Source organism: Rhipicephalus microplus, chromosome 8 (assembly GCF_043290135.1).
Source record: "Rhipicephalus microplus isolate Deutch F79 chromosome 8, USDA_Rmic, whole genome shotgun sequence".
Taxonomy (NCBI): Eukaryota; Metazoa; Arthropoda; class Arachnida; order Ixodida; family Ixodidae; genus Rhipicephalus; species Rhipicephalus microplus.
The window spans coordinates 4,112,094-4,136,043 of NC_134707.1; the positions used below are offsets into that span (position 1 = coordinate 4,112,094).

At 43.5% G+C, this 23,950-nt stretch overlaps 1 protein-coding gene across 2 annotated transcripts in view; it reads right to left on the reverse strand.

Annotated features, from left to right (window-relative positions):
- Window positions 1-6,309: 6,309 nt before the first annotated feature.
- Window positions 6,310-23,950, reverse strand: part of LOC119163964 (protein MEMO1) — a 29,750-nt gene continuing 12,109 nt past the window's right edge. For both annotated transcript variants that reach the window (XM_075870796.1, XM_037416053.2), the window contains exons 4-9: window positions 17,055-17,167; window positions 16,630-16,741; window positions 14,676-14,812; window positions 13,355-13,431; window positions 12,131-12,235; window positions 6,310-6,479 (exon numbers count right to left, since the gene is read on the reverse strand). In XM_075870796.1, the coding sequence (XP_075726911.1) occupies window positions 6,342-6,479; window positions 12,131-12,235; window positions 13,355-13,431; window positions 14,676-14,812; window positions 16,630-16,741; window positions 17,055-17,167 (682 nt within the window). In that variant the 3' untranslated portion in view covers window positions 6,310-6,341. The remainder of the gene's footprint in view (window positions 6,480-12,130; window positions 12,236-13,354; window positions 13,432-14,675; window positions 14,813-16,629; window positions 16,742-17,054; window positions 17,168-23,950) is intronic.

Consider the following 23,950-nt stretch of genomic DNA (forward strand, 5'->3'; position numbering starts at 1 on the left):
CGCTGCCATCCGTTGTTGGGACTCCGGGTCCTGCCGGTCTCGTTTTCGGTAGCTGGCCCCGTCACAGGATCCATCGTCCAACAATTCAGAGAGAAGAAGCGCCCGAACGAACAACAGAGATTTATTTACATGTGGAGAAGTGGTCAACTGACCCAAAGAGAGAAGAGTGCGTGTGATACAAAACGTCTTCGGCATTTTATAGCGCCACGTTGTTGACACTGGGCGCCTTGTCCGCATCGTCAGCCAATACGGTGTCGCCGGCACCTCGGCCACGAGGGAGGGGAAAACACCTCTCACAACACAAGGAGTGGCACAACCCAACACCATATATGGTCCCGGCGCCCCAAAATGTTACCAAATATGGTCACGAACGCACAGCAGACCCCGTAGCTCTCCCGGCGAGGAGGAACCCGAATGGGGAGGTGGGGGTGGACGACACCGTCAGGTCAAGAACCGGTTCTCCCCCAAACTCACCCTGCTTGGCTCCCCAGGGCCGGTCGTAACAGTCCTCTCTCCACGGGGAGAGGACTGTTATGCGTGGGAGATGAGAGCATGCGCCGCCGCGTCGTGACATTCTGGTAACACGCGCTCATTACACCATCTCGCTGGTAATGCTGAAAACACAATAGTAGTTCCCCCCGAGATGCCCGTTACCAGCGGTAAGTGGTACGTATATATTGCTACAAAGCATAGTCGGAGATATAAATAGCTTGCCGTTTGAGCGTTGAAGCAGGTGCTCCTCCGTGGCTCAGTAGTTAACGCCTCGCATTCACAATTGAAAGGTACCATGTTCGATTCGGCATGCCGGAGTCCTTTTGCGAATTATTTTTCTTTCTTGCATTTACATATGTATAGATACGTATACATATATGGTGAGTGACGGCGATGCCGTCGGCAAGATCTAGCCGAGTGTGTCCAAATAATTGCTATCCCAATAAAAAAAAAACACCCGTGAATTTAGATTCAGGTGCTCGTCAAGCACTACAGACAATAAAAATTGATCTGATCTTCACCATTATAAGCCTAACAAAAATAACGCCTAAGCATAGGCCAAATCTTGGCCCCCATTACATCTAGGCATTGGCTGCACCACTTTTGTAAGGCAAAGCACGTTTAGGTGAGAGTTCGTAGGATTATAAAATCACTGTATTTGCTTTATTTCAAGCCTTGAAATTACAATAATTTACTTTGCTTGATGCCGTCACTCATAAGGAGAATTGATCAGCATACAAAACTGGTAGAAAAATCTGCACCATTCCTTTATTTTGCTACACTGTGTCGTAGAGTTCGTTCGAGGAGACAAGTGTTTTCTTTTAATAGACAGCACACTTTCCACCCATACATACACTCTAAATAGAAATGCAAGCTTAATTTACCTGTAAAACTAGTGTTTAGATCAGTTATGTAAGAGGCTAAGATGTTCTTTAAATACAAATATTTGTCCCCCTCAAAAAGAGATAAGCTTATTAGTCAGACTGCGCTAATCCCTTATAGGAGTATTGACTGCATCTTAGAATGTCTACCAAGTGCTCAAATGTAAAATTATGACACCTGAAATAAAGGCAGGGACACCAAATTTGGTCAAGCCACAACTTGGAGCGAGATTCTCTATGTATCCACCTCGTGGATCATTCACTTCGGCGTCTGCCGATTGGCTGGAGATCCACCAGCAACGCACCCTCTGCTCCCAGTCCTTCTTTTGCAACAGTCTTTTCAACGTCCCGAAATTTTCACAACTCTCGACACAAATGAGAAAGACGGAATGCGTTTCATCGCAACAAATGCTGCCCCGAAAGATCTATTTTTGGACGCACATCTCAGAGGCCGTGCATGAACTCTATAATCACGTTAGCACTTGAATTAGGTATAACGTGGCCGCCCATCTGGCGAACTTCGAAGATTGGTACGCATTCCCTGCATTGTTCTGAAACATCTGAACACACTCATATTGTGTTTAGGCTTGTCGAGTGTATTGTAACTCTACATTTCATCTATTGTCTTTCTCTTCACAATGGGAATGTGCTGACAGGTTTGGTGCGTCGATGTGGCTACAAGCGCCATGACATCATGACTCACAGTTTTTTTTTTCCTGAATAACTGAACATGTTCTGCCGAAGTAGATAACAAGGTGGATACATTGAGAATCACACCTTTGGCCTCAGACTGCAAAGCCTGTCATCAACATTACTGTGACATCACGACCCAAAGCAAAATTTTTAAATCTTGTGAAGTAGCAGTGATTCTCATAAAAAAATAATAAACGCGACGGCTGCACACATTATTCTGGCTGCACTTGGGTGCGACAGCTGCAGCTATCACAGGAACGGAACAAGCTGCTACAGCTATGTCTTGACACGTTCCACCTTTAGATTTCACAAGCAAAACTTGCTGGCAGGAAAGTGCACATACTACAGTGAAAACACACCAGCAGATTCCAGAATATTTCCAAATCTTCGAAGTATCTGAACCTTATCTTACTGCAATATAAAAAAAGGCAAGCAGAAAATATTTTGTCACTGCTCCTTTAACTGTAGCCAACAAAGTAAACTTTGTCGACTACAAAAAATATCAGTTCTAAAACACATGCTGCAATACTAGTGGATACATGGCAGTCAATAAAATTTTAGCAAGAAACAGACAAGCACAAAGGACTCTACTGCGTACAGAGATAAAACAAATACTTTTTAAGCTTTTCTTCTTTCTTTAACAAACGCTTTTTCATAATGCATGAAACAAAAATACAGATAACTTTTCACATGAGCACAAAATGCTGACCATTCGGTCATTATCACCGGTTCGTTGCTCCAAGTTTACGGTCAGTAGAGAGAATGGTAAAGTATTCAGACACCTTCACATCACATTTGTTTAGATGCTAAGACTCTTCCCCATCCTAGCTTTTTAGCCTTTTGATTTTATTGCAGCTTTGAAATCGCATTATTGGAGAACAAAGTGAAAGGGGAGATGAACGACGTTCCACATCAGGTGCCAGCCATGGTATTGAGCGTGGCCCACAAATCTTCGGCCATGTCGGCAACACACGCTTTAACATTTTAGTGGGCATCGGTGTACGTCACACCAGTTGCAATGTCTAGAGGGGCTGCAAACTAAGATGAGCGTTCCTGCTCACTTTGAAACCAAATTAAAATACCTTAACACTAATGTCCGCCACTAATAAGCAATCAGAACTACCCAAATGTACAGCACAATTAAAGACCACAAACACCTCCAGGTTTAAATTCTGGCATCAGGGGACCTTTCAGCGACAAAGTATACCGGCCTTTCAATGAATGTGTCGAACTTAGAGCATATTGCAAGCTACCTCAGATCCCACCAAAAGAAACTCAAGGTACCACAATATTTAGCTGTACATTATCTAGTGTGTATTAATAATTAATGTAATTACATATGTGTTTACTTCGGTCATTCCACAGCAACTGTCCTAACCAGCGTGCTCGCCAAAAATGCATTTCAATCAAGTAGCTTGAGAAAATTACACACATATAGACATTGGTTTTAAAGTATTCTCTCAGGATATCTTGAGCGGTAAAAATGTTTTGTGCCTGTGACCACCATTTAGATTTCATAAAAATGGTGAAAAACCTGGCATGAAAAAAAAAAATTTGCTTATAAATTGACCGCCTCGTGCATTCTTTCAATACTTGCTTTTATGCATTTTCAGAGTAACATGCTTTTATTATAAAACAGTTGCTCGTGATCGCTTGAAAATTTTCACTCTTTAGAGCATAGACAAAACTGAGTAAACTGTAGAGTTTTTGAAATTTTTTCTACAAATTATGACCATCGAAGAATGCACAAATTACTGTTTTGGAACTCTCCATAAAACATACTATTTACAAATTTTTTTGTTGTGCCAGCGTGTGGTGCAAAGGCTATAAAATGAAATCCTGAACTTGGTGAAAATGCCAATTTGGTCTAAGTTGGAATCTGTAGCACCCTACGGTGGTCCAAGAGAAAATCGGGAGAAAAGCGCATACGATTGAGAATCATGGCGACTTTGCTTACAGAAAGTTCAATCGAAGTCATTTTTGTTTATTATCCACTAACAAAAAAAAAGTAAAGGATGACAATTTTAGGCCTGGCGGTCCCTTGCCGCCGATTTCCCACAAGGTGGGTGCCCTCCCTAGCGACTACAACTTCGTTCTGAGCACCAAACCGGAAGTGAATTTGTACCTATTTACCAGTAGGTAACTGGCAGCAGCAACTCTCTGCCTCCCACAGCAGTGGCGGATGCTCAACTATTTCACCAAGGCTGTGGTGTGTAACGTACGCTCAGAGGCCTTCGCAGAACCTTGTGGGGCTACCTTTCGAGGTAAGTACCCAGAAACAACTGAGCGCAAGGTTGGCACACTCATCTACCCACTAAGAAAAACCGGCACTGGGAATCGAACCCGGAATCTCCCTCATTGGAAGCAGAGGCTCTAAACATGTAGCCACCGCTGTGGTGGATACATGGTTAGAGCGTCAGGTTAGAGCGATAGTGTGTGCTTACATTGTCCCATGTCTGACCGACTGCATTGACTGACTGTCCCACGCATCTCGTTGCTGGCACAGATCCATTTATTTAGCTTGTAACAAGTAGTGAACATAATGAAAACTTCACCGTATTCGAATTTCTATGGACTTAATGGGGTTCAACTGCACCTTCGTTAGATTCAATGCCTACTATAAATTTATGAGGCGAATGACAACAAGAAAAATTGACAGCATTTAAGCTTCACTTTTAAGAGCTTAATGCGATAGTTACATCTGCACATACACCCACACATGTGCGTTATCCCCTTCCCTATCACTAACCTGCCTTCATTTTTCTGTAGAAACCTATACTTTACCGCAAAAAAAGCCAAAATACAAACGCCCTCTGGCTTTTTTAACTTTATTTGCATCTACCTTGACTTTGAGCTACAGTCAACAGTGCTTTTTCATTCACAACTAAAAACGACTACAACATTGAAATTGCCGCAAAATGAGCTGCTGGGCGCTATGGCATTAAAAAGCATAAACATAATGATTGCCTTATGTGATGGCTACGGTTATACATGAAAAACAACACAAGTTTGTCTATTTTGTTTCCAATGCACACATTAACAAATTTATTTGGTTTTACGTTCAAGATCTACTCCTAGTCTGGAAGCGTTCTATAATAAGCAGTCAGATAAATTTTGATTGCGAAGAATGCTCCAATGTGCAGCTAAATGTTGTTGCGCTATCACTTTGGCTTTATAACCACCTGCACCTTCATTTCAATATGCAACCGCCAAGGACCTGCGATCCTGTGCTCCACTGTATATAGCTGAAAGCAGATCATTATATTTACTCATTTGCATGCTACTTGTCACACTAACATCTACAAGCCTACACTCGCATACTGTACAACGAGATTAGCCATCTCTCTTGCACACAGCAATAGCTCACTTTTAAAATTAATCACACACACTCTTAGCTAAACTAGACAATCTACCGGAACGAACTCGCCTTCAGCCTACAGTGAAGGCAAACCACAAAGATCAAGCTTTCAGCCTTCAGCACATCACATCCTGTGTTCCACAATGTGAGTGTGCAGCAATGCTTTGCTTGTTTCAGCATTAAGAGATTAACAAAAAAGGTACTGCTATGCATTCAGGACACTGATTATAACTGACATGTGTATTGTCAATTTGAGTGACTCATTACAGTCGTCAAAATGAACTGCAACATTTAATTTGCTGTTTCCATATCACTCCAACTGCACAAGTCAAAAGCTGCATTTTAATCAATAGCAACCCGACTGTAACTTAATTAAAAAATACCTTCGGTACACAAATTCCCAAGCACGAATTGGCAGACGCAGTCAAAAATAGTATCACAGGTTAGGGCACATGGGGTGCTTCTTTGTGGCTGATTTTCGTTCGCTCTCACAATTTATCGTAAATTGCTTTTGCTCTTTTTATCTCAGGCTGCTGAACCAGCGAGGCATTAACAGTCACTGCGTGTCAAAGCAGTTGTCGCATTACCATCATCAACAATGAGAATCGTAATTATTTTGCTTGGAGCTGTTTCAAATGAGACAAAAACAACTCGCGTTCATTCAAGAAAGATTTCACTGTGGTGATGTGAATATGACACGTTCGAATCACTCCTTCTCACAGACCATCCACTCGCAATGCGCCGTTGCTCAGATAAAAAAAAGTGAACATCCACCACGCTAGTCTTGTGTCCCGAATCCATCATTAAAATGAAAGATATTGTGGAAAGCAACGAAAAGACAATTCGGTGAGTACAAGCGCACGTGCACGAAGAAACAACGCAGAGAAAAGGAAGACAACTTTGGCATTCAGGTAGTATCAGTCGAGGCGGAGAGCTGCTGAGGCATAGCTGACGGAAGAGTCGCTCATGCTCATACACTGACTGGACTGGGCATACTTCAGGAACTTGAGCGCCATCCTGTGGCCATTTCCAGAATTTTGGAGTGTGTCCACAGCCTGCAAGGACAGCAGTGTTAAAGGAAAACTAAAGAGAAAAACTTTTTTAAGAGTGAAGCAGCTCGAAGGAAAACGTGGAGCATCTGCAAAAAACCCTCCATGCTGATACATGCCGTTGGTAGTAGTAGTGCTCTGTCTGTGCCATCATTTTCCCATTTATTCTTGTCCTTTACGTGCGCTGCTACAAGAAAACTTACTTAAGTAGAGTCCAGTGTCCAGTTTGGTGCGAAGAACACAACTTTCACCCCATATCACTTCGTTACATTTTTTCAGGCCATGGGACTAACCGTGCATATATAAAATGACTGCAATATCAGTAGTTTTTTTACTATTCCTGGGTCGAGAACATCCATATTTATCTTTCTTTAGAAACGGATGTAATGATGCACAGCATGCCCCGCCTTGTTGGGGCGATAAACTTGAAGCCGGAGACTACTGCTCAGTTTATGTGCGCAAGCATTTTTTCCATAAGCATAACAACAAAATTGCTTGTTCAATAATATTTGGATGCGCCGACGCGAAATTAAAGGGACACCAAAGGCAACCATTAAGTCAACGTTGATTGTTAGAATAGCGGTCCATAAACCTCGTAGTGCGACTTTTGTGCCAACGAAGCGCTTATTTTGAAATAAAATCACGTTTTAGTGCTCTGCATCGGGTTAGCGCTCTTCAAATCACCCGCACAAACGGATCGTCTGACGTGACTGTTGCCGTCCACAATGTTGCCCTGCTTTACTGCGCAGCCGTTGACACTAATAGCAGCAGAACGAAAGCAGCGGGAGGCACAGGAGCAACAACGGCAATTCAACAATTTCCTGCCATTCGCTCAGAGATGATTCAACTGGGCCCCGCTAGATGGCACGGCATGTTCAGTTCAACTAGGGTGCCTCGATGCGCGCGCCCCTGCTCAGGGTGCTGCCACCTTTTGTACTGCTTCCTCCACCATTGTAGTGCCTGCAGCGTCTTCGCCAAGCTGTAGAGCTCACGTGCCAGTTTTCTTCGGCATGTTTTGCCTGGATGTTGAGTTCATCATGGCTACAACAATTCGTGTTAAGCTAGTGGGCCACTACGCGCCACAACAAAACCTGTACGCTGCGGGAGTGATAATGGCGGCCGCCGCAGATGTCTTCACTCTGAGCGGAGGAGCGGGCATTGAGGCACTCTAAATTTAACCATGCGAAGATCGCACTATTGAACCACTAGCACCGTTCTCCATAGCAACGTCCGGCGGGGATTTTTTCCATGAATCAAACAAAAACAAACAAGCAGCATTGTATTAAGTCTCTTGATGCATAAAAAGTTCTTTATTTGGTGCAGCTAGTTTGATTACTAGTGATTAATTCTAGGTGGGTCGTCTGATGTCATCGGGATTATTTTGAGAATGTCCCACTGCTGTGCATGTATTGTGCATTTACCTTAATTTCTCGGTAAGTAGGGCACGGGTGTTGCTAATATTGTCGTTTTAGATGTTGTCATACATTGAGCTTTCACTCTATGTGAATTGCTGTTTGACTTTAGTGTCCCTTTAAACAGTGCTTTCGCTGAACAGGGACTATGTAGATACGCTGTCAGCAAACATGTTTTGGGGTAAGCATGTACCAAGATATTGGAAGTTGTCAGAGCAAGGCACCCAGCGTGTGGATTTTAGTTGCATCCCTTGTGGTCACCTTTGTAAACCGATGACTTGCAAAGTAAAATCAAATAATAACCTGTACATGCATACCTGAATACTGCAACACCTCTCGGCAGTTTGGTATTAAGAAAACAAGTAATAGTTGTATAAATAGAAATTTTCTGTTCCAGCTTATGATAGTATGTTTGACAACACCCATCTGCATACTCATGTCGCTTCACTACTACGTCTTAAATACATCTGCTCGGTAACACTGAGTGCTTTATTCCTTTTACATTTCATGCATACGTGCAGCTGCTTTTACAATGCAATAAAAGTCAACAAGTGGCAACGAGTTCTTTTCGTTTCGTGCTTTCACAGCGCCAGTGAGGGGCGGAAAATCGAAAAGCCGGCTCCCTTGACATACACACTTTTCCCACAGTGTTCTGCCCGCCTGGAGGACGTTCCGAAAATGCTTGAAAAAGGTCTATACCAAAAGCACCATGCTTGAAGCGAAGATATGCCTGACAAGTAAGAAAATGCACAAGAAGAAAACGCGAGCGGGAACACGACCTTCAAAGTTGTACACCAAACGCCAAGACAACATAGACTCTGACAGAGCCTTATAGGTCATTGGTAGTTCGTAATTAGAAAAAAATAAACTAAACTATCCTCTAAGGAGGCAATGCAATCAAGATAGCAAGTTCCAGGAAATTTTGATCCGCCAATCCCACCAAAACGCGAAAATATTCCCTTTGGAATAAGTCACATCCTATGTGGAGATAATAGTGCGAAATTTGAAAATAAAACTCCATTACTGATTTTTCCTAATAATAAACATATGATGGTAAAATTAGGGACATAGAGTTGTCAGAGTACAATATATCAATCTAAACAAGTTCACTGTTTCATTCTAGTGTCTTTGACACGTTAGCCCAATTACATTGACGCTGAACAAAGGCTAGCATTATGCCTAGTGTCTGAAGGTGTTCTCACTTGGCCTATTTCAATTTTACTCTCTAACCTGCTGTGGAGCCAGATTTCTGACTGAAATTAAACTCATGCCAAGCCATGCTCCTACAGACATGCCCTCAAGCAAGAGACAAACAACCCAACAGTTTACAATGCACAAACATTCTACATGCACACACAAGCAACACAGAACCAACCAGTTTCGCAACGCGGTATTATCTCACGACTAGAACTTCTTAATTACATCATGGTCGCTTCTGCATATCACGTTCTCATTACCTGCAAGATCCACCTAAACACTCATTGCGACTGAACCATTCTAGATCAATCCACCAACTGTCAAGTTACAAAGCTCATAAACATTCCTGTTTTTCGTGAGCTATTCACCACTAGAACAGGATAGACAGTAATGTTGTGTATAGTAACACCATTCAGTCATTCATGAACTTAATACAGTGTGCCCAGTTTGAATTATGATTTGTTGACAATGTATCTATTTTCTTGTTACTTCATGTATGTATTTTGTTTACACTTTTTTATGTATTTTTTGTATCCCCTCCTGCATGAGCCGTGAAAGCCTGCAGTATGTTGAAATAATATAAAAAAGAACAGGTGCACCTGAGCTTGTCTCATCACATTCACATGATGGCTTGCTACACCAATAGCTATCAGTGTTACACGCCACTTTTAAACTCCATAAAAAAAAAATTGCACAAGCGTAAACCATGACAACAGTCGGAAACGGCAATGAAGCGCACCACCTGTTTACCTGCAGTAATCGACAGAGGTCACCCTCTTTCTAGTGAAAGGTGCAACGGGCCCCGTAATCCTTTGCAATACAGCGTCCTTGTTTAAAAATGCAACTTACTTTTGCCATTCCTGAGCCCTAATGGCAATGAAAAGACTGCAAACACTGAGCTGATGATAAATTGAGCATTCTTGTTGTCTGAAATTCCTTTGTATCACTTATGGGTAAAATGTTTTACTACACACAGCAGTGCCATGTTTAATGACGCATTGGACATGCAGCTCTTTTGGCAGGAATTCTGAAATGTTTTTAATTTCCAAAAATTTTCACTGCCAGAAGATAACTACAGCGTGTAATTTGAGTGGCTCAATGAATTTCGTTTATAAAAAAATATAGCATGACTGACACTAGAATAGTTTGGCAATTACATACTTTACAATTACAATCAATTGCTGTGATATAGACTATAATTCATTTACACTCTCACCAGCATTATACTTTGTCTTGAGAATCTTGGCGTCAAGTTATGTAAACTTCACACAACAGCCCTCGTCCCATCAGGTCCTTTTTTGTGCTAGTGGATGTCTAAAATATAATGCTGGATATCTTTCAAAAAGAAAAATATGACGATCATAATGCATGTCACAAAGGGATAAGGTATGAATTAATGTGGCAGTAAGGTTGAGAAGCCACACTGTGGTGTTATATCACAGAACCAAGACACAATGAAAAGTCTGACAAGAAAAGTCACTGCAGACAATATGTCCAAAGCCAAGGTATGACAATAGGCAGGGGTGCAACAGCCGCACTACAATTTGGAGCAATTTTCGGTGCAACAATATGTTACTTTTGGAGCCCTAAATTCCAAATTTGCAGCGGGTTACGGGAGAAAAACATGCATTTTTTATCATGAAATACCAAATTTGGAGCAGTATAATGAAGGAGGCTTACATTTAAAAACAAAATATGTATAAACCATTCAACATCACCTAAATCATGCAGTGTGAACATGAGCACTGCTATTTCAATTACAGCAGTACTTTGAATTACCCCGCTGAGCAAACAATCATAAAGTTCATTATAGCATTTGCTGCGCCTATTAAATATAGTGATAGGCTCTGCGAACTTAACTATCAATCTACCAAGTTTGCGAACTTGAAATTTGGGAGATTCGTAAAACCGTGAACTAGGGGTGGCGAAAAAGAAAAAACTGGCCCACAATTCAGCTTGTTTTTTACGGAAGCAGAAATGTGATACACTGCTTCAAATGATTGCCAGGAACTTATTTAGACGTCGGTAATTACACTGGTACTCGGAATTATGCCTCATACAAACGCATGAGTAACTGAGCAAAATGTGCAGTGTCCCGCTAGTGCTAACAACCCCTTCTAAATCTCAATACGCTTTTTTGCAGGGCACCGGTGAATTGCAGCTAAGGTAGCTCAAGCAGCATTAGAACCAAAGCCAAGAAATTTTCTAATTGCTACACCACCACCCCACTTCCCACCCTCTTTTTTTTGTAACCGTCCGATTAGGTGCCACTTCAGCTCCCTTGCCAGGCGCATTCGACCAGGTAAAGTAACCACAGCGCATGCCTGTTTGTCCAGCGACGCTACCGGATATCTATTACCAAGGACCGTGGCAGGGACGACGGAACTTCAAGACAAAAATGTTTTATGTGCCACTGCAAAGGCAATCAATGTGGTCGCTGGCAACGCCGGCATTCACGGCACGTTGCCCTTGTTCGCGCGAGAAAAAGGCGGCATACATTTCAAGCTTTAGTTCTCAACAAGCCATAGCTGCATTTTCAGGCTAGAACATTCACATTTCTCGTGAAGTGTTAGTGGCTAGAGCTACAAATTTTTGTCTAAGTTTCATCGTCCCACCGATAGGTATTCGCTGCAGTCAGAGGACCAATGGGCACGCAGTGTTGTTACTTTATCTGGTCGATCGCGTCTCGTGAGCGTAGGGCGGATGTCTAGAATATTTTAAGTATATTCTAGGCACTATTGTTCAGATCTGCAGGCTTTAATTGATGGCGCAAGCTGCAGGTGGCTGACGTGGCCTACATTTCTCGCCAAAATCAGCGCACCTGAAAATAATTCTGCGGCCGGCTGGGTCTTCTGGTGCAGCGTGGCGCGATTTCAGCAAATTTAACGGTGTTGGTGGAGCTCGGTGCAACAATCAGGAATTGTATCGAATTGGCGCAGCTGTTGCAACATTCCTTGATTACCAGATTTAAGGTGCTGCAACCGCCCACATTGCCCTGATTTTGTTTCAAATGTGAAAGAGATACTGGTGCTTGTCATGCCAGCTTACATTAAGCAGGACCCCAATGGGATGACGGCCGCAGATGGTGTTTCCATACTTCTTGAGGTACGCGGTGAACGCAGTTGGAGAAAGCCCCTCGATTATGCTCATCCCCTGGGAAAAAAATATGTGCACACAACAGGGTGAAAATACACAAACGATATGGTAGTGTACTTCCACAGATGAGCTTACATGTGGCACGTAACACAACATGCTCACTTTAAACAAACTGATATGAACACACTAATCTGCAATAAACACTAAACCATGACAGTGTCCCAGAGTCTAATGCAGGCACAATTTTTATAGTTTTAACAGGGGAAATGGCACATAATGTTTTTTATTTCTAGATTGATTTTGATGACATTTCTAGAGTTTGTATATATCAGTGTTCTAACCTCAAATACGCAACTATTTTCCAATATAATGTGCAGTTCTTGAAAAACGAAATATTTCATGTGTCTTTCGAGCAGCAAGACTCTTACAAAAACGAGAAAGTAGGAAAATAAATCAGCATATCGCAATAATCTGGAATCAAAACTGTGTTTAATGCAACAATTGCAGATACTCCAAATTCTCATAACAATAGGTATAATAAATATGTTGAACATTTGCGAGTCGAATCCCGGTTCGAAACTGACTCACTTTCGAATGTAGCCTACGTGCATGGGAGTTCGGTGCACACTTAGTTTTCAAAACTAGAAGGAAGCAGGCCCCAAGGTTCTCGCACACACACAAAAAAAAAACCTAACACTTTTGTATATACCGACATAAAATAAAACTAACATCATCATCATCATTGTCAAGGAGCCCTCCTTCAGGGCCAACTTCTAATGCATCACCCTCCATGTTGCCCACTGTATTCTAAATTCTTTATTTCTAGAATGACCTCTTCACAAATATCACGAATTGAATGGCTGCCCATGTCTTGACCAACCTCTGACCAGCTAAACTAACAAAAAACTTCATTTAATATTTTTAAATATGCGTACACTCAAACCTCGACATAACATACCCAGATATAATAAAATACTTGTTGTAATAAAGTAAATGACAAATAGTCTTGCAAAACATGTAGTGTTAGTAACAAACCTTTATGATGAATTTTCAGATATAAGAAATTTATTTTTTTTGTAAGATGCAACTTTGTTATAAAGAGGTTCATTTCATGAATTGAAATGCCTAAATTTTTTGTTAGTAAGCCATTATTGAAATACGGCTGTGAGCACCCACCTGCTTGTCCAGCTTTTCAATGGACTGATGGATGTTGCCCCAGGACTTGTCGTAGAACTGATAGTGAAACCTAGCCCCTGAAAGTTATATGAGAAAAAATTTAAGAACAATAAAGCAGCAGAAACAATGTGGAACAGACTACTCATATCTGTAAAGCTTGTACTTTACTAATAGCATACACAGTGCAACAACACAACTGGCATTACGCTGCAAAAAACTACTACTTTTATAGCAGCTTGAAAAGTGAAAAAACACCCGTCTGATAAAAAATGCCAACATAATAAAATTAGACATATTCTAGGTAAAATAATTAGGAACTGTTATATTCTCATGTGCTGAACAACGTCAACCTCACTTCACCAAGTGGCAACCCAAACTTCTGAAGAAAAACTGTTTGGATGCAATAAAGTGCTGGAGGTAAGGTTTTATGCCTTCTGAATATCATTCCACACTGCCTATTTGGTCATGATAATTCCTAAGAGCAATTCCTGGCTAAGTTGCCGTGTATCGTTCCTTTCAGCAAGTAGTAGCAGGTCGGAGCATGTGTGTACTCTAGCTCAGCCCAACGATTCTTCTCTTCGGGGATAAAGGCTTTGTCTCTCACACTGTTTCTTGATGAACCGCAGAGCACAACTCTATGCTTTTACATTTCCGCACCTGTGTTTAAGCCTTTGAGACATTATATGTACACAGTTGTATGCACCACTTGTTATAGCCATTTGTATCAATTAGGGTTAACAAAGAGCGAGATATATCGAGCTTTAGATGAATTGAACCTCCCGCATACTACATTTTTCTCTATCTAACTTCATTTTGCTGTGTTCTGTAGCATATGATCACTTTTCAGAAGGCACGTTCAATGAGTCGTTCAACATGCCACATCCTGCTAGCCATGACGGAAGCATGATTTTGCTTCCTCAAAATGGGCATTACCAAAAATGAACTTGCGCTTTATTTTTGGCCTGATACTTCACTTTATTTATGCCAAACAGAGCTTAAATGACTTCAGGATAAACTAATATTTATTTACAGTTTAATCAAAATTAGTAGCTATAACATGGATGAGTTAACATATTAAGACATTATTTTTGCTGCAAAAAAATGATGAATCGTTCTTGAAAGGTTCAACATCACTTGGTGCTCTTCTCCAAAATAATGAATGCCTTGAAATAAGGTCGTATGGATTCGACACATTTATCGACAGTTCCTCGCAGGTGGAGTCTGAAAGGGTTAACGTATGTCAGGTGGAGTACACCATTCCAAATATTTCACGCAAAACAGAGCCCTGTTTCAAAGACCGGTTGAGCAGATGATAACTGACCCCAGTGGCAGAAGTCTGAGGATATGACGAAAAGGTTGTCTGCGTCAGCAAGGTACTTGCTCAGCAGTCGGCCGTAGAAAGCCTCATTCTCAGGACTCAGTGATCCCACAATGATGGGCACGATGGTGAACTCCTGGCTAGTTTCATATGAAAAAGAAAGTACAAACAACGGAAACATTCAACATGACAGCAAAACAACCAACATCATCAGCATCATTAACCACAGCCAAAAAAAGAAAACGTTAAAAACAAAGGCACATCAAATTAAAGATACCTTCATTACTTGCACCTTACACTGTATAAGCTCATTACTTTGAGCTTGAAGGAGACTATGAAAATGTTCCAATGAAGCAGAGTTCGAATTAGAAGGCAAGTGCTAGAATGAACGAACATCGCGCCACACTGCGTGAGCTGAGCCCAAAGAGGCCATCCCCGGCTACATTATTGTGAATTAGGGAACACTACATGTTTATGGTAGGTGATTTTGTGAATTAAGTTCATGGTGCTATAACAACAAACAGAATTAATCGAAAAGAAAGTGATGTGCCAGAAGCATGCAGAGAATCACATCTATGTAGGCAGTGAGCCTTAATGACAAAATATACGACACTAGTTATGCTCCAAAGTATGTTCATTCAATTAGAAGAGTTAACTGAATTAAAAGTAAAACTAATCAGTAATTTGCATTTGCCTGCACTTCTTCTGTCGCAACTCCACGAGCGTCGTTTGCTGCTTGCCCTAGAACTTCAAAACTTCACTGGAGCGTCCAAATTCTTGCTACCACAGTGACGCCATCGTTCGTTCTCGGGGCTAACAGCCGGAGAGCACCGCCCGACCCCGCCGCACGCCCGATCCAGGCGGCCGTGCAGAGGGCATCTCCTTCTAAATGTAATTCAACTAGGCCAGCCGCCGGTCCCATTGAAGAAATGCTGCTGTTTTGTTGTCACTTCTAGTAAATTTGATTTAATGTGGTTTCGGAATGCATTGTGATGACTCTGGGTTGACTTTTGCAAGGAGTGATGAAAGGCAGGGGCTCCCAATTCGAATTTGTGGATACTGACACCTGCGAATTATCGGTTGTTTCCTTCATAGAGCTGGGCCGAGACTAGGGCGTCACTTCAAATTAATGAGCTTTTGCTGTATTTGCTCAAGTTACACTAAAGTAAAAGAATGAACTTGTTCAGATCGATAATGTGTACTCTGAAAACTCCATAGCAAATTTTACCATCATAAGTTTAATAATAGAGGAGGAAATCAAGTGCGACGTTTCATTTTTAATTTTTCTAAGGGTGCCATGAGAAATGACGATAAAATAGCAATGATCTGTCGTTTGCGATGGTGTGTTAAATATGTCAACTATGGTTCTGTTACGTGGCTGTATAGGGGCCTAAAATTCCACACCCCAAGGTGGGTCAAACATATAAGTATTTAAAAATCATGAATGCACCTGCCCTGACCTCTTCAACATGCATTAAATGTATGTTGCATTGATTATGTCAGACAATGAAAAAAAAGTTTTACACAAACTCGCATGCAAGTTGCGGCATAGTGTGTAAGCAATATGTGTTTACTTCCTCAGGTTTATATCTTTCCTACTTTGCATTAATTTCTTTTCTCCTATATATTTGGACCTTTTTGTAAATCTTTTAGTTTAGTTATTTTTGATGACTTGCTTTGTAATAAAGCCATGTTAGGCCCTCAATATCACTCTCTCTTAGAAGAGGCCACATTTCCTGCGACAGATTTTTCAGACAGACTGCCATATCTCTAAGATCACTAGCAAGGTTCCTTTTTTTTTGATCATCATGAATTCTATACTTAAAAATTCAATTAAAAAGAAAGTATACAGCAGACAAAGCCACCATAAGAAATCTATACTGTAGTTCTAATAGAGTTGTCACATCCAGGAAAGCAAGAGATGCAGTGGGATGACAGTCGGTCTTAGTGTACTCACTTTTCCATGACCTTCGCTATGTACGGCAGGTGCATTTCTAGACTGTGCTCATTCTCATCAACATGAATCGATACCTCTTCAAATGCACCTGTCTCGTAAAGTTCTTCATAAACTGCAAACACAAACACACGCCAATTACAGGTTAATCAAATAGCATTGAAATTCACAATCAGCACACTGATGCAAAAACCTCTGTACCACTGCTCACGAAGCCCTAATTTACCGACAAAACAATTAGTGTGAGCTTTTTCAAAGAGACAATGCCAAGGTCAAGGAGCAGTGCTTTCAACGAGTCAAATGGGGTCTGTGATGTGCATGTCTCCCTCCCATGCCCCCTTGCACTGTTCGCCATTCAGTTCACCCATCCAACTCAGGATTCCAAATGAAACCATAAAATCACGCGAACACTATCCGAATGTACGCACCTTCATGATTTATGGTGAGATCATATAATGGTGTTCTGTAGGTTTTGGCTGGGGAAAGACCACATCCTCCGATTCGAGCATGATGGGAAGGTCCCAGGATGAAGACACGTCGCCTGAAAGTTACACACGTTGACCTTCAGCACAAAGCAAGGCCTACATATCACTATCAGGTGCGGATAATGATGCTTAAGATCACATACCGTAATTCTAAGGCTCTCAATATTACATTACAAAAAATGAAGTCATTTTTAGTGTATGTTTCTGTAATTAATTGTAATTAGTAGAGGCCAGATTTATAGGCACTAAAGAAGCGAGTTTAATGCACCAAAAATAAGTGAGGAAAATAGTTTTGGCACCCAAAATAGTAAATATAGGCACAATAACCTTTGAGAAAATTTAAACTTTCAAAGAAATACGTGTGGTTTGTGTCTATGACAGGAAAGCAAACAGAAATGTTTTATTTATTTATCGAACAAAGGCGCCAATTATATAGCATAGCCATGCAATTTTTTTTTTTCAAGCCGAGTTTGCAGAATAAGTCAAGCACGGTGAGTTAAGTATCCCTCGTCGAACAAACACGCTCCTGTGACATTTTTTTTTTTTTTTTTCAGAAATGCTAAGAAGGGCTACATAGGAGCAAATAGCTAGAGCATTAATAGGCCAGAAGGGTCTTTTTGTCCCGTATTAACTTCATCTAACTGCAACATGACAATTTCTCATCTGTTTGTTAACACCTTGAAGGGCCCTTGACCAAGTTTGAGAATTTAGATGCACTGGGCACTCACGATCTCTTCTGCCAAAATTTGCAATGCTACTAACTCCGGAAAGATACGCAATGCCATGCACCTCGAAACCATCGGCTATACTACTGCTACATCAGTTGTCATGAGTAACACCCCAAGAGAGAATTTCGAGTGAGCCAGAGCGAGTATCAAAACGCTGCAATGGGCCGCTCCCACATGATCCATACATGAGTCATGATTTGATGACCTCTGAAGCCCTAAAGCGACACTAAAGAGCAAAAATATCTTTTCGTGTATTATTAATGTAGGATGTCCGAGTTCTATCATCATCATGCCTGCCGCAACATGTATGGCAAGTATAGAAAGGACAACAAAAGTAAATGCAGGTATCGAGGCCATCCTGAATTCACCTTTCCAAGGCCTTACGTTAAGAGTGTGTTGACCAGGCCCTACATGGATCCCAATTGGTAAAGACGAAGTAGATTATCCCCTGAGCGGCCATATACCTAACATACCAAGTTTTATGAAGATTCACGAAGCCAATGTTGCCAAAATACAAAAAAATTCAGTTTGAAATATGTGATGTCCGCGCAGAAATTTCAGCAAGAAATTCACAATTTTAATTTTGACATTTTTTCTTCTTATTGATACGCAACAGCCGGCACAGCCTGTCTGCAAGAAAGAGAAAGACGACGGTGGTGGCTGGTTGTTGATGAACTGTTGCCATCTTGTTCGCCGAGCACGGTGCATCGTATTTAATTTATTAAATAAGTTACCTGTAACATTATTGGTGGAGGTGGACAACTCCCGTACCTTGATGGAGACGCGCAGCGGTCGCAACACCGGGGCCTCTTCGGCTACTTCAACTGCCAGTGCCTCATCCCCACCGATCTCTTGATCCGAGTCGACAACCTACGTCACCCTGCCACCCCTGCGGGATCCTGGAACTTTCTCCGCTGACGGCACCATCGACGTTGACTCCTGGCTGCACCGGTACGAGTGAGTCAGTGCAACCCACCGCTGGGATCCCACGCTCATGCTCGCCAATGTTGTGTTCTACCTCGACAGCACGCCGCGGACATGGTTCGAAACCAACGAAGCCGAAACCACAAGCTGGGATCTTTTCAAATCGAAGATCCGTGATCTTTTCGGCGATTCATCTGGTCGTCAGCTTGCTGCCAAGAAGACTCTCACCACTCGCGCTCAGACGTCTACTGAATCGTATGTCTCATACATTCTTGACGTCTTGGCGTTTTGTAGCAAGGTCGACCAGCGCATGTCAGAAGAAGAAAAAGTTAATCACGTTCTCAAAGGGATTGCTGACGATGCCTTCAACCTGCTGGTTTTTAATAATGTCACGAGCATCGACACGATCCTGACAGAATGCCGCCGTCTAGAACAGGCTAAAGCCCGCCGCGTCGCCCACGGCATCACGCGCCTGCCGAACACAGCTGCTACTTCCTCTTGTGATGACTCCGTCCGCCCAGTTCCCCGATGTGACAACCTCACCCGCATCATTCGTCGTGAGGTCGAGGCAGCCCAACCAGTAGCTACTCCATTTCCATCGCCTGATCCTTCACCGACCACTATCTCACTGATACAAGCCATCGTTCGTCAAGAATTATCGAACATCGGCCTACACCCCATTCAACCAGTCTACTCTGCCGAGCCTTTTTATCGTCGTCCCTCCGCTCCTCGTTTTGGTTCTAACTACTCTCGACAGCGCAATTTGTCCGAATGGCGTACACTGGACGACAAGTCCATATGCTTCAACTGCCGACATGTCGGTCATATTGCTCGCCACTGCCGCAATCACTGGGCTCCGTGGGCACGCTATGGGCCTCCTACCCAGGCCACTTTTGACCATCAGTCGTCCTCAACATTTGATTTTGATTCCCCTATGCCGACCACATCCTCTGATTCTGCCGCACCTTTGACGAGACCTCGCTACGCCCGCTCACCATCCCCTGCTCACCGTCAATCTCGTTCGCCCCCACAACGCCGTCCTGCCTCTCCGACCAATTCGCAGCGCCCCCGACCGGAAAACTAGGCAGTGCAGCTTCTGGAGGTGAAGCTGCATTGACGACGACCTCTACAAGAAATCTTCGTCTAACATTACCGACCACCCGGAATCTGTTGAACGTTACTTTAGACAATGTACCTGTGCGGGCGTTGATCGATACCGGCGCACATGTGTCCATAATGAGTGCTGCTCTTCGTCGCCGCCTAAAGAAAGTTGTCACACCCGCCTTGAACCGAGCCGTTCGAGTCGCCGACGGGGGAACTGCCGCGATTATTGGCATGTGCTCTGCCCGTGTGACTATCGCCGATAGAAGCACTGCTGTTCTTTTCACTGTTATAGAAAATTGCCCCCATGAAGTAATTCTAGGCATGGATTTTCTAACCGCTCACTCGGCCCTTATAGATTGTTCAGCCGGCTGTCTTGACCTTGAAATGCCTCTACTTTCTGATCTGACCAACCCACCCCAAAGTCGCCTTTGCTGCATTGATTTCGCACGCCTTCCGCCTGTGTCACACATATCGACCTCTTCTCTACACTACCTGTACCTGACGGCGATTACATGGTGGCACCAATTCATGCCGTGATGCTTACGCATGGTGTCGCTGTTCCGCACACCATTTTGACAATCGTTGAAAACCGCACATGCCTTCCTATTGTCCATTTTGCCCTCACTGCCAAAATTCTTCCACAAGGTATCTCCCTGGCCGAAATTACTGCTCTACAAGACCATACGGTTGAACCCTTCAGAGTGGATGATTGCTGCACCTCAGACCATGAACCAACTCTATCACGTTCATCAGGCGTCGACGTTGACCACATGGTACCATCAGACCTCACTTCTGATCAAGCGAAAGCCCTTTGTCACGTCCTGGTGTCCTATAGTGACATTTTCGACCTCGCCAGCACGGCTTTAAGCCGAACGAGTGTTGTTACTCATCGCATCAATACTGGTGACGCGAGTCCCATTCACCGACGTCCATACCGTGTTTGCGCGTCCGAGCGCACAGTCATACAATAGGAAGTCGAAAAGATGCTTGCAAAAGACATAATCGAACCCTCTTGTAGCCCCTGGGCTTCTCCTGTCGTCCTGATCAGAAAGAAGGATGGAACATGGCGCTTTTGTGTAGATTGTAGGCATCTCAACAAAATTACGAAGAAAGATGTTTATCCATTGCCTAGAATCGACAATGCCTTAGACTGCCTTTACGGTGCTACGTATTTTTCCACTATCGACCTTCGATCTGGCTATTGGCAGATCGCTGTGGATGAGATGGACCGTAAGAAGACCGCATTCGTCACTCCTAATGGGCTTTATCCCTTCAAAGTTATGCCCTTTGGTCTGTGCAATGCGCCGGCCACATTCGAAAGAATGATGGACTCATTGCTCCAAGGGTTTAAATGGTCAACCTGCTTATGTTATTTAGACGACGTTATCGTTTTCTCGCCCACATTCGACTCCCATCTCAAGCGTTTATCGGCGATTCTTCAAGTTTTTCGTCGAGCCGGACTTCAACTGAACTCGTCGAAATGCCACTTTGCTCGTCATCAAATAACCGTACTTGACCACATCGTCGATGCCGCAGGAGTCTGCCCGGATCCCGAGAAAATTCGCCCCGTCACGGACTTTCCTGTTCCGAAGTCAACAAAGGACGTTCGCAGTTTTGTGGGCTTGTGCCCCTACTTTCGACGGTTTGTTAAGGACTTCGCCATCATTGCACGCCCACTCACAAACCTCCTGAAGAAGGACACCCCGTTTTTCTGGGGCGCTGATCAAGCCTCATCTTTTTCCCAGCTCACGACGCTCCTTACAACACCGCCGATTTTAGCCCATTTCGATCTATCAGCTCCAACCGAGGTTCGCACTGACGCTAGTGCTAATGCAACATCAACGCAGACATGACCGTGTTATAGCATATGCAAGCCGCCTGCTATCTACAGCTGAGCGCAACTATTCAATCACGGAACGTGAGTGTCTCGCTCTTGTGTGGGCAGTCGCCAAGTTTCGCCCATACTTATATAGGCGTCCATTCCGGGTAGTCACCGACCACCACGCGCTCTGCTGGCTGGCCTCACTCAAGGATCCCACAGCACTACTCGCTCGTTGGTCCCTACAATTACAAGAATACACGTTCACCGTAACTTACAAAACAGGGCGGTCACATCAAGATGCTGATTGTTTATCACGCTACCCTGTGGAAGAGGCTGCCCACACTGACACCTTTCCAGACCTTCTGTCTGTGACGCAGCTACTCAACCTTGGCCACGAACAACGCCGGGATGCTTCCCTGCGAACCATCATTGACAAGCTTGAGTCAATGCTTCGCGACGCATCTCTACAAACGTTCCTGGTAGAAGACGGCATCCTTTATCACGTAACCTCGATTCATATGGCCATGACTTGCTCCCTGTCATACCAGCACACCTTCGTGCGACTGTTCTCAACCAACTTCATGATGCTCCTTTGGCGGGCCTCTTGGGCGTCTCTCGTACATACGACCGTGTACGTCATCGTTTCTTTTGGCCTGGTCTTGCCCGCTCTGTTCGACGCTACGTCACCGCTTGTGAGCCCTGCCAGCACCGCAAAAAGCCATCTTCCCTACCAGCTGGATTCCTTCAGCCGATCGACACTCCCATTGAACCTTTTTTTAGAGTTGGCCTCGACCTGCTTGGCCCATTCCCGATCTCCAGCTCAGGCAACAAATGAATCGCTGTCGCCACTGACTATGCGACACGGTACGCTATCGCACGAGCACTTCCGACGAGTTGCGCAACCGATGTGGCGGACTTTCTGGTATATGATATTATTTTAGTACACGGAGCTCCACGCCAATTTCTCACTGACCGGGGCCGGACCTTCCTATCAGCTGTCGTTGATGAAATCCTGCGCTCTTGCTCTGCCAAGCACAAGTTTGCCACTTCGTACCATCCGCAAATGAACGGTCTTACGGAGCGCCTCAATCGCACCATAACCGACATGCTTTCTAAATACGTAGCGACCGACCACCAGGACTGGGACGTTCATTTGCCATTTGTGACGTTCGCATATAATTCGTCACGTCACGACACTGCCGGCTATTCACCATTCTATCTTCTATACGGCCGAGAACCCGCCCTACCATTTGACACCTTGCTGCCCTCGGTCACTGAGTATGCCGGCGAAGCCATCGCGCGAGCCGACCACGCACGCCAACTCGCCCGCAGCCGCCTGCAGGCTTCACAGGAGCACCAAAGACAGCTCTACGATTCCCATCATCGAAACGTGCACATTTCACCGGGTTCCCTTGTCCTCCTCTGATCCCCCACTCGGCGTGTAGGGCTTTCTGAAAAACTGCTGTCACACTACACTGGACCATACCGCGTCGTTCGCCAGGTGACTGACGTTACATACGAGATCGTTCCAGCCGATTCAACGTCATCATCGTCACCTTCGAGTGACATCGTGCACATAGCTCGACTCAAGCCTTATCACCCTCCTTCTACCGCATCCGAGTTGCTCAAGCACCGAGACGGTGCTTCTACCGCCGGGGGGTTATGATACGCAACAGCCGGCACAGCCTGTCTTCAAGAAAGGGAAAGACGACGTTGGTGGCTGGTTGTTGATGAACTGTCGCCATCTTGTTCGCCGAGCACAGTGCATCGTATTTAATTTATTAAATAAGTTACCCGTAACATTATCAAATTTATAATAGTGAAGTTAAAAACACTATAGTTTTCACAGCACAATTTATTAATCTAAACTGACTTGTCCTCTTTGTTGTCCCTCAAGGAACTTCAGGAACAAAGCTACTATAAAGATTATTCGGAGCACTTTGAGACGTGGCTGTATTTTTTCTACAGGTCCGAGGTCTCAGACCTTTGTTTAGAACTGAAAGGGCATAGTTGCAAGAAACATCGGTGTACTCCTGAAAACCCTCAACTTGAAGGAGCACAAGCTATTTTTAATTTTCACTCCTCCTGAGAGTTTTGTTTTCTTAAATCAGTTGAAAAAGAAGCACTTCGTCGTCTGCACTCCCTTCGTGCTCTGTTTCAACTTTGCAGTGCTACGTTAGTTACAGAAGTTTTTTACCAACCGGCCCAGATGCAAGCATTTATTAAAGTGATACTATCACAAAAATTTTAAAATTTTTCAC